Consider the following 15,198-nt stretch of genomic DNA (forward strand, 5'->3'; position numbering starts at 1 on the left):
TGCCAGAACACATTTTTATAGCAGGGCAAGAAAATTCTATTGGCAAATCTTTAGCAATACATGCACATGGGAACCCTCATAGGATCTACAATTCAAAATCCAACTAGACTTTCTGTAAACTGACAGGGGTAATGGAGGGCCTTAGTCTAGTTTCTGAATCAAAAAATAATATCAACCATCGGAATCTGACTGACCAACTGGGAAGGCAGAAAAGACCAGTAATCTATTTTTTGTTTTTTTGTTTTGAGATCAGTAATCTATTTAGAGATTAACAGGCATTCTACTCTCTGAAAAAAACCTAAGAAATAGGAGAACTGTGTCCTTAAGACAGCTCAAAAAACTGTCACCGATAATGCTGCCTCTATCTGTTACATGTACACCAAGCTGGTCCAACAGCTTTCACATAAGTAGTATCACATATCACCCCTTCCTTTATCCCTACTGACCCCCACCCATGGTCACAAGTAGAGAGGAGTGAGGAACAGTGGACAAATAAGACTGGCCTTTAAAACTATGTTTTGGGAGAGGGTGTGGAGAAAAGGGAACCCTCTTGCACTGTTGGTGGGAAAGTAAATTGATACAGCCACTATGGAGAACATTATGGAGGTTCCTTAAAAAACTACAAATAGAACTACCATATGACCCAGCAATCCCACTACTGGGCATATACCCAGAGAAAACCATAATTCAAAAAGAGTCATGTACCACAATGTTCATTGCAGCTCTATGTACAATAGCCAGGACATGGAAGCAAGCTAAGTGTCCACCAACAGATGAATGCATAAAGAAGATGTGGCACATATCTACAATGGAATATTACTCAGCCATAAAAAGGAACAAAACTGAGTTATTGGTAGTGAGGTGGATGGACCTAGAGTCTGTCAGAGTGAAGTCAGAAAGAGGAAAAGAGGGGCTTCCCTGGTGGCGGAGTGGCTAAGAATCCACCTACCAATGCAGGGGACATGGGTTCAAGCCCTGGTCTGGGAAGATGCCACATGCTGCGGAGCAACTAGGCCCGTGCGCCACAGCTGCTGAGCCTGCGCTCTGGAGTCTGTGAGCCACAGCTACTGAGCCCACATGCCGCAACTACTGAAGCCCGTGCACCTAGAGCCCGTGCTCTGCAACAAGAGAAGTCACCACAATGGGAAGCCTGCGCACCGCAACGAAGAGTAGTCCCTGATCGCCACAACCAGAGAAAGCCCACGCGCAGCCACAAAGACCCAACGCAGCCAGAAAATAAATAAATAAAAATTTAAAAAAAAAAAAAAAGAAAGAGGAAAACAAATACCATATGCTAACACATATATATGGAATCTTAAAAAAAATGGTTCTGAGGAACGTAGGGGCAGGACAGGAATAAAGACGCAGACGTAGAGAATGGACTTGAGGACACAGGGAGGGGGAAGGGGAAGCTGGGACAAAGTGAGAGAGTGGCATGGACATACATACACTACCAAATGTAAATTAGATAGCTAGTGGGAAGCTGCCGCATAGCACAGGGAGATCACCTCTGTGCTTTGTGACTGCCTAGAGGGGTGGGATAGGGAGGGTGGGAGGGAAGGTGATGCAAGAGGGAAGAGATATGGGAACATATGTATATGTATAACTGATTCACTTTGTTGTAAAGGAGAAACTAACACACTATTGTAAAACAGTTATACTCCAATAAAGATGTTAAGACACAAAACCTATGTCTTGTGTGTATTCAGAAAGACAGTCTGGGGCTTCCCTGGTGGCGCAGTGGTTGAGAATCCACCTGCCGATGCAGGGGACACGGGTTCGTGCCCCGGTCCGGGAAGATCCCACATGCCGCGGAGCAGCTAAGCCCGTGAGCCATGGCCACTGAGCCTGCGTGTCCGGAGCCTGTGCTCCGCACGAGAGAGGCCACAACAGTGAGAGGCCCGCGTACCACAAAAAAAAAAAAAAAAAAAAAATGAAAGACAGTCTGGGAGGCAGCATGGTGGTTCAGAGTGCTGGAGTCAGACTGGCTGGACTCTAACCTACTTCCAGCACTTTCTCCCTGTGACTCTGGGCAAGTTGCTTAGCTTTTCTGTGCTTTAGCTTCCTCACCAATAAAATGGGGATTATAACACCTGCCTCATAGAGTTGTTGCAAGAATTAAATGAAATAATACACTCAGAACAGTGCCTGGCATAGATCAACATTGGGTATTATTCTTAGGTGGAACCATGTAGAATAGCCATTTTGTAAGTCAAAAACAACAGAATATTGGCAGTTTTATCAGATTCAACCAATCATCATCATCATTACTACTAGTATTATTATTATAACTATAAACAAGAGTTTACTGTGAACCGGAGTTTATTGGGCTGCAGTCTTGGATACTGGAGGCCTTACAGTCAGAGGGAGTTTGCCCAAATTTGGCAAACTCAAGATTAATTAGTTGGAGAGTGATGAAGACATGGAACTTCTTAATGTCTTCCTTCATTCTTTATTTTCCCTTTTCTGTACTGCCAAAGCCATCTACAGCCTCATGGGCACTACTACGGAAATGAACACACGCAGACACACACACTCACGCACACACACATACTTATATAGACACACCAGCTGGAGATACCTTGAAGGAAATCACAAACACTCCTTCCGTTTCACTTCCATACTGCTGAATTGCCTCTTCATCTTCTGTCACCATAACGATTGGCATCTTGTCTTGGCAGTGGTGATAGTACCAAGTGGCTGCATTGTAGATGCTCCTAGAAAGCAAGAGGCACGTGAGCTCTCCTGAGGCAGACAAACCCAAGCTCTTGTTCAGAACTTCACACCTGGCTTTTAATCTTTTATCCTTTGGTTTATATAGACAATCATTCATTCATTCATTCAACAAATACTTCCTGGGCACCCATTATAAACATGCCCTGGGTTGGGTACACTGGGGGATACAAAGATGAATCAGAAAGTGCTTGACATCTCTTCTTCTCTAAGACATCCAACCACCACAGAAACCTCTTTCATTTCTTGATATGGCCTAGCAACCGTGAGGCTCTGCCACCTTTTAATGCATTTTAATTGGAGGGACGAGCCACACAGCACCACAGGGATGATAAGCTAAATTGTGAGAGGCTTAAAAGATGAAGAAACAAGTCTTTGGCTAAGAGAAAAACTAGGCTGCAAGTAGCTGAAGATCATAATCCAATAAAGACAAAATCCAATATGGCACCACCAATATGAAATGTCTGAAAATCTTCCTGAAAAGAATCTGAATTGGAAAATGGAGTCTAGGTCTGGTGACATGTATTCAAAAAGGGATCATGTGTCCAATGAAGTGGATCAACTTAGAGAGTCAATTTCTGTGGGCATCTGTTTCCCTTTCTGCAAATTAAGATGCTATGTAAGGTTCCTTTAGTTCTAGAATTAAAAAAAAAAATTCACTGAGTACTGACTGTGTACAAGGCTGTGTAGTTAGTAAGTGTGAGTACTCACATATGACCCAATCTAGGGAAAGATTTGCTTTCCCTTGCTGGTGGGAACTTGGGTTCTATTAAGGACTCAGTATATATCAGTGCTTATTTTGCTTTAGAGAATTTAAATATTTAATGGCTATACAGATAAAGAATTATAAGAAAGAAGATGATGTAAATGTTTTGTATGGATAAGCTATTTTAAAGCTTAAGGTCTCTTCTGCCTTCTACAGAAGACTGAAGCAGAGGCTATGGGTGCCTAGCACTTGTACCCTAAGCCCACCTCTGACTTCAGCTGCAGCTGGGTGGCAGTTCCATCCCTCATCAATGGCCCACTGACCGGAGTTAACAGCCCTGGGGAATGGCCCTCAGCTAAACAGGTAACTAACTAAATGCCCTCGTCTCCACCAGGTGACTTCTGAGGCACACTCTACATGGCTTCTTAGAGGTTCCCAGAGGACTGAGCCTCAGTTTCCCTCAGCAGTAATACATCCTTTACTGCTTTCCCTCCTTCTCTGTGTCACTCTCCCCACTTCCCCACTCCTGCTTCTGGGAATTGCTTCTCACATAAACAACTCACCTCCAAAATCCTTGCTTCAGGTTCTGCTTTTAGGTGGATCTCAATTAGGACACCGCATTTCCTAAAACAGCTTTACTAGAATTAACCTACCAGTTTCAGTTTAATTAGACTTGTTGGGATATTAAAGCAACCTATACCAGAAAAAGTGAGATGATTTTAGCTTAAAAGTAGGATGTGTCCCTGCCGCTCGCTCGCTCTCTCTCTCTCTCTCTCTCTCTCTCTCTCTCTCTTTCTCTCTCTCTCTCACTCACACACACACACACACACACACACACGCATGCGTGCACTCACACAGCATTAAAGCTATGAATGACTTTTGGATCACTGGAATGAATGATCCTACTAGCCTTTAGAGGGCTGGGGCAAACTTACTCTGGGTACCTATAGCTCCTTAATTACTATTTCTAAAATATATGTATTCAAATGACATATCTAGAATATTGACACATTAAGCATTTCAGTATTAATCACGGTTCCAGAAAAATTGTTGGTTTGTTCCGCCACACTATTTAGATCAACTCCCAAATAACCAATGATAAAGAAATTAAAGAAGACGATCGTGTGAAAACCCAGCTACTCAGGGCCATACCTGCTCTGCCACTTCTCCATGGACTCCCCTCTTTCCCGAGGGAGATAGCAGGACTGCTGGAATTCATTAGCGAAGAGAACACAATCATGACGCGCATCCTTCAGGAGATTTCGCAGTTTGTTATACTGTCTGTGACACAGAGGAGAAAAGTAAATCTAACGTAACAGGTACTCATCTCCTGCCACCTCTTGCTAAGGTTCAGAAAAGATGAGGTATTTTAGAGTGAAAGATGATTGTTAAAACCTGAGAAACACTTATTTACATTGGCCCTAATGTGTGCTGTGCTCTTGGGCTGCTGTTTCTCCATTTTGCCTGCTAGAATGTGCTGGAGCAGGGCCTCATTAATTAGTTTGTGGATCTGTTAAACTCCTCTACTCCCCTCTCCCTTTCTGGCTATTTATTATGTAATTATACAACCCTGCCCCACACAGTCCCTTCGTCAAAGGATCACAAAGGACAATGAGGCAAGCAGAGTGTAGTGCTTTATTTTTGTAACTCACTTTGCTCTGTAAATGGTATTAGACATTAATATGTTTTACTTTTTTGCTGGCAGCCCTAGAAAAGAACATGTGAGGTAAGTTTGGGAATTCATCTGTGAGCTTTATTGATGCAGCCACATCGTTTACATGAATGAAGGCTAGCTTCATCTATCAGACAACTAACAGAAAGTTTTAAGGTTTTTACCCAACAGGAGATTTTTTTTTTTTATGTTTTAAAATAATTATATTTAACACACAGTATGAACAGGTAGCTCTATCAAGCTAGGACATACAATTTTTCTAATCCTTTGTACAATGGAAGAGAGATGTTCAATTTTTTTTTAAACATCTTTAATGGAGTATAATTGCTTTTCAATGGTGTGTTAGTTTCTGCTTTATAACAAACTGAATCAGCTATACATATACCTATATCCCCATATCTCCTCCCTCTTGCATCTCCCTCCCACCCTCCCTATCCCACCCCTCTAGGTGGTCACAAAGCACCCAGCTGATCTCCCTGTGCTATGTGGCTGCTTCCCACTAGCTATCTGTTTTACATTTGGTAGTGTATGTATGTCCATGCCACTCCCTCATTTCGTCCCAGCTTCCCCTTCCCCCTCCCTGTGTCCTCAAGTCCATTCTCTATGTCTGCATCTTTATTCCTGTCCTGCCCCTAGGTTTTTCAGAACTCATCAGGAGATCTTTCTAATAATCTTTGCCAAAGAAAATAAAATACGAAGTCTCATATGGGTCAGTTTCTAAGAAGGTGCTTTTCAATTGTCTAGATAATGTGAAATACATAATATTCACAATTATCTTAAAGGAAGTCAACTGTTTATTTAAAAATGGATTGATATTAAACCAGATGTTAAATTAACATATAAATTATCCAAGGTAGATAACTGGCATTTAACATAATAACATTTGTGCCCTTCCATTCCCACCTCCAGCCTGCCGCCATGGATTTTTAAAAATGAGTCTTTTCATTAAAGCAAAGGCAGAACTCTCTAACTTACCCTCTCTAAATAAATGCTAACTACCAGTATCTGCCTCATCTCAACACTTCATCAGAAAACAAGAAACACTGATTTTAGTTTCTTAGTAATTCTAATTTTAAGCCACCTTAAAAAGAATCATCAAGTAACTACAACTTACAGAATGTCCTAATAAACAAAGGGATTCAGTTTCATTTCTGTGAATGGCAGCTTTCCTTAACAGAATTCCACTTGTGTAAATAAAAGCTGCCTCCCCACCCGCAGAAATGCCTAGAACACATTAAATTTGTAATTTTCCCACTTTCACAAAGATACACTTAAAATCATTTTTCAAAACCTCTTAGAATACGCATACAAAGAGTCTCCATCATCGTGCTAACAGGATCGTCCCTGCAGGAGGGTAAGGCAAGGACTTTCATTTTTTGCTTTACGCATTTCTGTCATGCATGAATTTTTTTAAATGAGCACTTTTTTGGTTAAGCAATAAAGATTCTAGAAAAAGCTTTATAAACATCTGAAATTTATTATTTCAGAGAAAACACTGAAAAAGTATTGCCTATTTTTCCTGATCTTTTCCAGTTTTTGCTCCCTCTATCCACACCCCTAATAAAGCACCTGAACTCAGTACAGGTATTTGTTTACAAACTTCCTCCTCTGTGCTCCACTGAGTGCCCTCAGGGGACACACCTAGACATTACTGATGCTGCCCTTCGTCCGCGTGGTCCTGCTCATGGTGAATGCAACACAACCATCCATTCCTCAAAAAAAGTCAAAACTAGAACTACCATATGATCCAGCAATCCACTTCTGGGTATAGACCCCGAAGAACTGAAAGGAGGGTCTCAAAGAGATATTTGTACACCCATGTTCAGAGCAACATTATTCATATTAGCTAAAAGGTGGAAGCAGTCCAAGTGTCCGTCGGGGGATGGATGGATTAAAAAAATGTGGTATATACATACCGTGGAATATTATTCAGCCTTAAAAGGGAGGTTCTGGCATATCCTCAACACGGATGAACATTGAAGACATTATGCTGAGTGAAATAAGCCAGTCAGTCGCAGAAGGACAAGTATTGTATGAGTCCACTCATAGGAGTTTCTTTGAGTAGCTAAATACCTGGAGATAGAAAGTAGGACAGTGGTTGCCAGGGGTCTGGGAGAGGGGGAAATGGGGAATGAGTGTTTAATGGGTGTAGAGTTTCAGTTTGGGAAGATGAAAAAAGTTCTGGAGATGGGTTGCACAACAGTGTCAATGTACTCAATGCCATCAAATTGTACACTTAGATATGGTTAAAATGGTACATTTTATGTTATATGTATTTTACCACAATTAAAAAAATAGCTATACTAATCGTCATAACAAAATAAAACAAACAAAAAAATAGAACCACCCATTTCAGTGGTATGAGTGCCATGAAAGGAAAAGTGCACGGTGTGACAGGAACATGGGAGGGATGAGGAAGGCACCCAGGAGGAGGCAACAGACCTGAAGGATGGGTAAGAGTTAGGTAGACAAAGGGCCCAAAGGAGGAAAGAGAGGGGACAGAAAGCTCAAGAAGGCAGACAGTAGGCTTCCTCCTTGTATCTCTAGTACTTAACCCACGGCAGTCGCTCAATAACTGTTTTCCAAATGAATCTATGAACTCACAACCCTTTGTGACAACAGTGATCCAACTACAAGATAAAAATGTCCTGGGACAAACTGACATTTTCAGAGCCCAGTTACTCTTTTGCTAGGCTTCACATACATCACTGCATTGGTCAGCACACCCGTACTTTAAACCTGGGGCTTCTCGAATCCTGTCCTCTCCAAATACCGATGCTCCACAAGCCAGACCCAGGGGCTTTACCGCCAAATGAAAGTAATGACAATCCTTGCCAATGTTTAGAAAAATATATCACTTAACAAAAAGAATTTTCTCGATTTTAAGTTTCACTCTCATATATTTTCCTTAGACTTTTAGTGTGTGCTTCCGTTTGTCAGCTACCTATCAGCCAGATAAAACAAATGAACAAATGGCACAAGAATATTAATGGGAAAAGCAGGAAACAAACAGTGAATCACTCTGAGTGTGACAGTCGGGTTTTCTTGTAGGCATGTGGGCTTATGGTTATAATTTAATAGTGCATCCATACAACACAGTCGTATTTTTTGCTAGTTAGGGTTGGTGGTGTGCATATGATGGAATTAGATATATGAGTATTCTGCATGGAGCCAGCACAGAACATCATGGTGCTTTGAACAAGTCTGTCCCGAATGACAGGACAACAGTTCCAGATAATCAAGTATAATAAAATTATCTGAAATTTTAAAAATTCCAGGCTTACAGAAAAACCCTAGTTTCCCTGGTCTGGCTAAAGTGTTTTCAAAATCTCCATTATCTAAACATTTCAGACAATTTCTTAGGGGGACAGCAAAACTTACCTTCTCTAGATTGATTTTTTTTTTTTTTTTTACTATTTTTATTCAATGGTGATCTTACCTTCAGATGCAACATCCCTTCCCCCTGCTGACTACACTCTCTGGGGATTAGAAGTGGGGGTCCCACAACCAGTGGCGAGAGGTACAAGGAAGTGAGTCCTGTACTCAATGTTGCATTTCAGTTTTTGCAGAACCCAGGTAGGGTCTCCTAAACTTAAATTCAGAGGTCCTTGAGTTTTCTCCAAGAATTTCAAAAGTTTCTATTTCCATTTATATTAGGTGATATTCTTAAAACATTTTTAATGGAGTATATTTTGGACCAGGCTTCAGGCTGCAATGCCATTTGGTGTCAGTGCCTGCCCTCTTGGAAGCCTCAAGACACCTCAAACTCATGACCTCTTACCTCCGACCTTCTCCAGTGTTCCCCCTCTTTATTCAGTTACATAAGCCAGAAACCTTAGTGTCATCCTTGACACCACCTTCTCCCTTATCTAAATCCATTACTAAGTCCTATAGATTAAAAAAAAAACACAAAAAAAACTAGTGGGAATTCCCTGGTGGTCCAGTGGGTAAGACTCTGCACTCCCAGTGCAGGGGGCCCGGGGTTTGATCCCTGGTCGGGGAACGAGACCCACAGGCATTCCCCAACTAAGAGTTTGCATGCCACAACTAAGACCCCGAGCAGCCAATATAAACAAATAAATAAACATTTAAAAAAACCCAGCTTTATTGAGATATGATTCACATACCATAAAATTCACCCTTTTAAGATGTAGAATTCAATGGTTTTTAGTGTAGTCATAGCATTACACAACCATCACCACTATCTAAATCCACTTTTGTCAGCCCCCAAAAGAAACTTATACCCATTAAGCAGTCACTCCCCATTCAATCTGACCCTTAGCCCCTGGCAACCACTAACCTACTTTCCATCTCTTGGATTTACCTATTCTGGGCATTTCATATACACAGAATCATACAATATATGATTTTTGTGTGTTGGGGGGGGGCTGGATTCTTTCACTTAGCATAATAATTTCAAGGTTCATCCATGTTGTAGCATGTATCAGTACTTCATTCCCTGTTATAGCTGAATAATATTTCATTGTATGGTTAAACCACATTTTGTGTAACCATTATCAGTTGATGGACATTTGGGTTGTTTCCATTTTTCGCTATTATGAATAGAGCTGTTATGAACAAACATTCACGCACAAGTTTTTGTGTGGACATATTTTCAACTCACTTTGTTATATACTTAGGAAGTTCTATGGATCTTACCTACTAAACAGCTTTTAGAAATGTCTATTTCTCTCTCCATCTCTAAGCTACCAACATCTCTCATGTGAACTAAACCAAGTGCCTCCTCTTCTTTTCTCCAAGCCTCTTCTCCCTTAGCCTAGTAATCCTTTAAAAACAGGAATCTGATCATGCTATCCCCCCTACTTAAAACGCTTCAGCACATCCCTGAGGCCCATGGGGGCCTACAATAGTCCAATCCAGGGCTCTCTCCTCTCTCATTCTCCACGTTCTCTCTCCCCATGGCCCTGCACAGCAGTTTCCTCACCTGGAAAGCTTTTCTCCTTTCTTTGCCTGGTTTCCTCACACTCATACCTTAGAGCTCAGCACATGCATCTCACTCAGGAAAGCCTTTCCTCCCTGCCTAGTCTGGGCTCTCCTGAGCCCAGCATCCCTCCCTCAGTGCGCCTGTCACAGCTCACTTCTCCATCTGTTTCTCTGGTTATCGATTACTGTCTGTCTCCCCCTCAAGAGCGTGTCTGCTTTTGCTCACCACTGTATGCTCAGTGCTAGCACAGTTTCTGGCACATAGAGCCTCTCAATAAGTATTTGTAGATCCACAGATGAACACCTGAGCACATGATTGAAGGCAGTGGACAGGTCAGCCTTACAGGGATATCACATGAGCCCTCAGTAAATAAGCACTTGAGGATTGTTAGATAGCAGAATGTGTGATTATCCCGATCAAAACTTGACATTTTTCATACTGTTTTGTATAATATACTTATGAGGACAGGCATTTTTCTGCATTGATATTATTGAAATCAAACTACAAAATCATATTAAATATAGAGCTTATGCCTGTAGCCATAGAGGCTGTGTCTTTCTAGTATTAAACCCAAATGTGGTGATTTCATGTCAGTAAAATAATGTCATTGGTCACATTAAATTAATATTCATTTGCAGCCTTGTTTAGTTTGAAGGTATGATTTGAGTTTAGGGTTGCATTAAGTACTTAGGTATGAGGGTTTATGCCTAGATTTATGTTGAAACATATTTAAGTAACAATACAATAAATTAATTTAAATTAACACTGGGTATCCATGAGAATTTTTTTCTTTTAGAAACAAAGTCGACTACATTACTCATGTTGAGTAACACTGATGTAGGATGGGGATCACGTTGACCTCTTAGATCCTCTCCAACTATAATATTTTGATTCCAGTCTTATGTTATGTACTAAGAAACTGAGATTCAAGCTATACAGAAGGCATTCAGGAGGGGGTCAAAAGGAGAAAGCAAGGCATCCTTCTACCAGACACTAGACCAGACTATGTATTTTCACCCGACAAACCTTTCCTAAGCAATAATATTCCTAAAAGCATATAGAATGGAATGAATTATTTACCAGCATCTCAAAAATCTCTGAGGAAGAAGTGAAAAACAAAATGTTTTCCAACATTAAATGAAGCAAAGCACCAGAGAGCCTCTGCTTGGCCACCTTTGGTTAAATACAAAAACTCAAATGACTTATGCATAACACTTATGAAGGCCAAATTAATCAAGCAAATCTCCGGATCTTACATATTGAATGGCTGTCATCAACTTTAAAGTTAGCTTTTAATATATGACACTTTCCAGGGCTTAGGTAATTGTGGTCCTTTAGCTGTTTCATCCTGAATACACCTGCTGGTCGCTTAACAGGTAAAGAAAGCACAAAGACCCAAACTTGCTGATTCCTTTTTCTGCCTCTTGTCCCTCTTCATCAATCATGTTCATTTCCCTGCATTAAGACCAGTCTCAAACCTATTGCCTTCAGAGGCCTTTTTAAATCCCCACACCGCATGTTTACTTCTGCACTTTGCATAGTCCACATTAAATTATCTTACATGTGTCCAAGGTATGTCATAATTACCTTCTTGCTTCTTGCATTTAATCCCAACAAAACAACAAGTTTGTTGAGAGAGGGAACAAGACTTCTTTCTGTACTCCAGAAGGCCTGGAACTAGGAACTCGAAAAGTGCTCACCAATGGCAAAACCAGAGTATTATCCTGTGGGTCTGTTCCATAACTCCTCAGCTTTTGTTTTCACGTTTAAGAGCATTCAGAGACACGGTAAAGCAATGGAAAACCAATTGCTTTTCATCAAGTTAACTACTTTTGAAATGTTCAGAAAAAAAGACATTTAAATTCCAATTCTTTGCTTTTGAATGTCCCAGGAATTGATTTTTAAAACAATCCTTAATATTAAAAATATTTTAGAAAACAGAAGTTGAAAAGGCTCAGCAGTGTGTTAGCAACCCACATGATAACAACAAATTGACTTTAGTAGCAGAAATTGAAATATGACACCTGGAGCAGCATTTAAGCCTGGATGTGTATAAACATCTATATCTTTGTGTCTGAACAAAATCAACTTCAAGCTCATATAAAAATATTCTATCTGAAAAGCCTGCACACAACCTAGTTAATGCATATTTTTTTGAACTGAGCATATAATAAGAACAACTTATCATTTTCATATACAAATAAACACACTTCATCTTTTACTACCAAGGCCTGAAGAAACCACAACATTTGAAAAAGAATAAACACATAATTTCTGCTTAACTTGTGGTGTTAAGAGGTTGGGTATATAATTCTAATATGCTGTTTCCATACAGTCTTCAAGTTCAAATCACAAATCTTTTCCCAATGTAAAGGAAGCAAAACCATTTATAGAGTAAGTAGTTGTTTAAAAGGTTAACAACTGTTCTTCATTTAGGTACAAGGCAAGCATTTTAGACTGATTTCAATCAGAAATTCTTTGTTTAGCAAATACAATTCCTATGGTTGATGGTTATACCAGTAATCTAAAAATAAAACAAGTTAATTCTGGTTTCATTGAATAAATCACCACAAGTACAATCTGCCTCCACAATAAAGGAGGCTCAAATTTTAAAATACTTTCTTTTTCCCAAGGGGAAAAAATGTAAGTTTCTGAAACAATATATCTATAAATAAGAAGATTAAGTAACATGCAGTCTTCAACGTGATATAGCCAATAGCTCTGCTACTATAAAAATGCAAACCAAAAGCCAAGAATCTTAAATACCCACATCTTGGGGACACTGCAGTTTACTGATCTGCAGTCAGATCTTTTGGCCAGGTGTTGAACCAGAAATATAAAATAATGTTACTGCATTCCTCACTGGCAAAGAGAATGCCAAATTAGTTCAAAAAGTCCTTTCTGACGAAAATAATGAATTCCTCCCCTTTCTCTCGAACAAGGAACCTTTTCTAAAGGGGGAAAAAAAAATCCGCACCATAAATAAATAAATAATGCGAAAGAGATACCTCCGGCCTCTTTGATGCTGCACAGCTTGACAAGCCGTTTGCATGAAAATAATTCCCTTCAATTCAGGAAACTCAAGGATCTCGAGGTAATCTTGAACGACTTTCCAATCTGGGATCATGTAATGAGTCACGTCACTAGACAAGAGTTTCCCATCTGAAGCATAATTCAAAACAGAAGAGATAAGCCAACGTTTGCAAACTTAGTTTTATACAATTTCAATGTCACCGTGCCCCAGTATGCAGAACAACTTCCAATCTTAACTACACTGTGAAGTTTTTAAAAGACAAGACAAATCTACTTTGGTAGAGGTCCAACGTTCAGGTAAATTCAGCACCTTCAATTTTCTGAAGCTGTGATAATAAAAGCTCAACGTGGTTTATGGTGTTGCCAGTAGTGTAGAAGATGACGGATTTTTAAAAAACACAAAAACAAGCAAATCTTCAGCACAACTTAACTCTATATTGTTAACGTATTGACCTACACTCACATTCCAATGGGGCTCCCCAAATACACGTTAACCACTTGTTTATGCCCAGCCATTTCAAGTCGGTTGTGTCTCAAGCTTGTGAACGTGTTCAAAAGTCTCCAAGGGCCAAAAAGACTGAATTGACTAGAAAAGATGCTCAGTGCAAGCAGGGGGGGGTGGTGGCATTTCCACCTAGCCCGCGTCTCGGAGCTGGTTAGTCAAGCTGTAATTGAAATGTTCACTTTAACCGTAAGCTGAGGATCCCAAATATTCGCTGAAAAGGACCACCACGCTCCTCTCCCACCATAGGGAAGAGAACCAGTAACCTCCATCGTTAAGTCGGCCACCCCAGCACCCTAGAAATCAAGTGGAGGAAGGTGTAATGGGCAGCCGACCCAAATCCAATTTCCCCATGACTTTTCTGTACAATGAGGGCCCAGATGATCCACAAATCCTACAGTCAAGAGGGTTCTCCACTGGATAAATGTCTGAGGCCTCGGTGCTGGCAGGGAGCAAAGCAAAGAAAAATGTACAACGAGGAGCGGCAGAGCGTCAGCTCCGCGCGCCCTGCTCGCACCGCAGGGCCCACAGCTCGGGTCCTCCGGGTTTCACGGCGGCGAGCCTGGGGGCAGGACGCTCCAGTGCCCACAGGCCCCTCGGAAAGCCGCAAACCGCGGCCTCTGCGCTGCGGGGGCGCCTGCCTCTCGGCCCTTGCGTTTTCCCGGGCAGAGCAGTCTGGGAGTCGGTGTAGAGCGACAGCGGAGCCGTGGCCCAGCTCTCTGCGGCTCAGAAGCCACCGGCCTCTTGCGCCCGACCTGCAGCCGGGCCGGAGGTGATGCCTGGAGGCCGGCGGAGGCCCGGGAACCTCGGACTCGGCGCCACCACGGCCTAGCGCTCCGCCTGTGGGACGCGCCCTTCCGCCTCACGGCCGACGCTCTACCCTGGCCCCGCCGCCCAGACGCCCGCCCGGTCTCAGGCCCCGGCGATCCCGCCCAGGCCGCCCCGCTCCCGCCGGTCCTCGTCTGCCCACCCTCCCCAGCCTCCACCCCCTGCCCTGACCGTTGCGGCAGACGGCGGGCTGCGGGCAGAGCAGGCTGTTGCAGGGCACGCTGGGCCGCAGGTAATGCTCCCGCACGATACGCAGCGTCCGGCCCTGGAAAGTCCTCAGGAGCAGCACCTTCTCCCGCTTCTGCAGCATGCTGGCGGCGCTCCCCGGGCACAGCTCCGGGCCCCGCGAGGCCGCCCGGAGCAAGCGGCTGGGAAGCGGCGGTCGCAGCGCGGCGCGGGCGGAGGCGAGGCCGAGGCTTCGGGCCCGCCCCCTCGGCCTGGTCTCCGCGGAGCTCCCGGCCTCCTGGCGGCGGCCTGAGCGTTCCGGGTTCCGCACCGAAACCGCCGTAAAGGCCCGCGTCCCGTCCCGGGGTTGAGAGCAGCAGGGGGTCGGCGGTGTGAGCTCTGCAGCTGGGCCCGCAGTCGCCCCCCAACCCCGCCTCAGTTTCTCCCCTCCTTAAAATTGCCTGGGGGTGGAATTGCCTGGGAGGGGTGGAAACCACGCAAAAGACTTAAGGGAGACAACCATAATACAGGTCTTCCTCCGCTTAATGATGGGGTTACGTCCTGATAAACCCATCTAAGTTGAAAATTTATTTAACACAGCTAACCTACCCAAC

The 15,198-nt window shown here is 42.7% G+C and overlaps 1 protein-coding gene across 2 annotated transcripts in view; it reads right to left on the bottom strand.

Moving 5' to 3' along the window:
• Window positions 1–14,906, bottom strand: part of DIS3L (DIS3 like exosome 3'-5' exoribonuclease) — a 34,295-nt gene extending 19,389 nt beyond the window's left edge. Inside the window, exons 1-4 of one of the 2 annotated variants that reach the window (XM_059057705.2) lie at window positions 14,591–14,906; window positions 13,065–13,218; window positions 4,592–4,720; window positions 2,582–2,717 (exon numbers count right to left, since the gene is read on the bottom strand). In XM_059057705.2, coding sequence (XP_058913688.1) covers window positions 2,582–2,717; window positions 4,592–4,720; window positions 13,065–13,218; window positions 14,591–14,729 — 558 coding nt within the window. In that variant the 5' untranslated portion in view covers window positions 14,730–14,906. Of the gene's footprint in view, window positions 1–2,581; window positions 2,718–4,591; window positions 4,721–13,064; window positions 13,219–13,552; window positions 14,441–14,590 lie in introns of those variants that run through there. The other variant, XM_067029620.1, reaches the window with a different exon arrangement.
• Window positions 14,907–15,198: the final 292 nt, after the last annotated feature.

The sequence above is a fragment of the Kogia breviceps genome, chromosome 3, assembly GCF_026419965.1.
Source record: "Kogia breviceps isolate mKogBre1 chromosome 3, mKogBre1 haplotype 1, whole genome shotgun sequence".
In the NCBI taxonomy this organism is placed as follows: Eukaryota; Metazoa; Chordata; class Mammalia; order Artiodactyla; family Physeteridae; genus Kogia; species Kogia breviceps.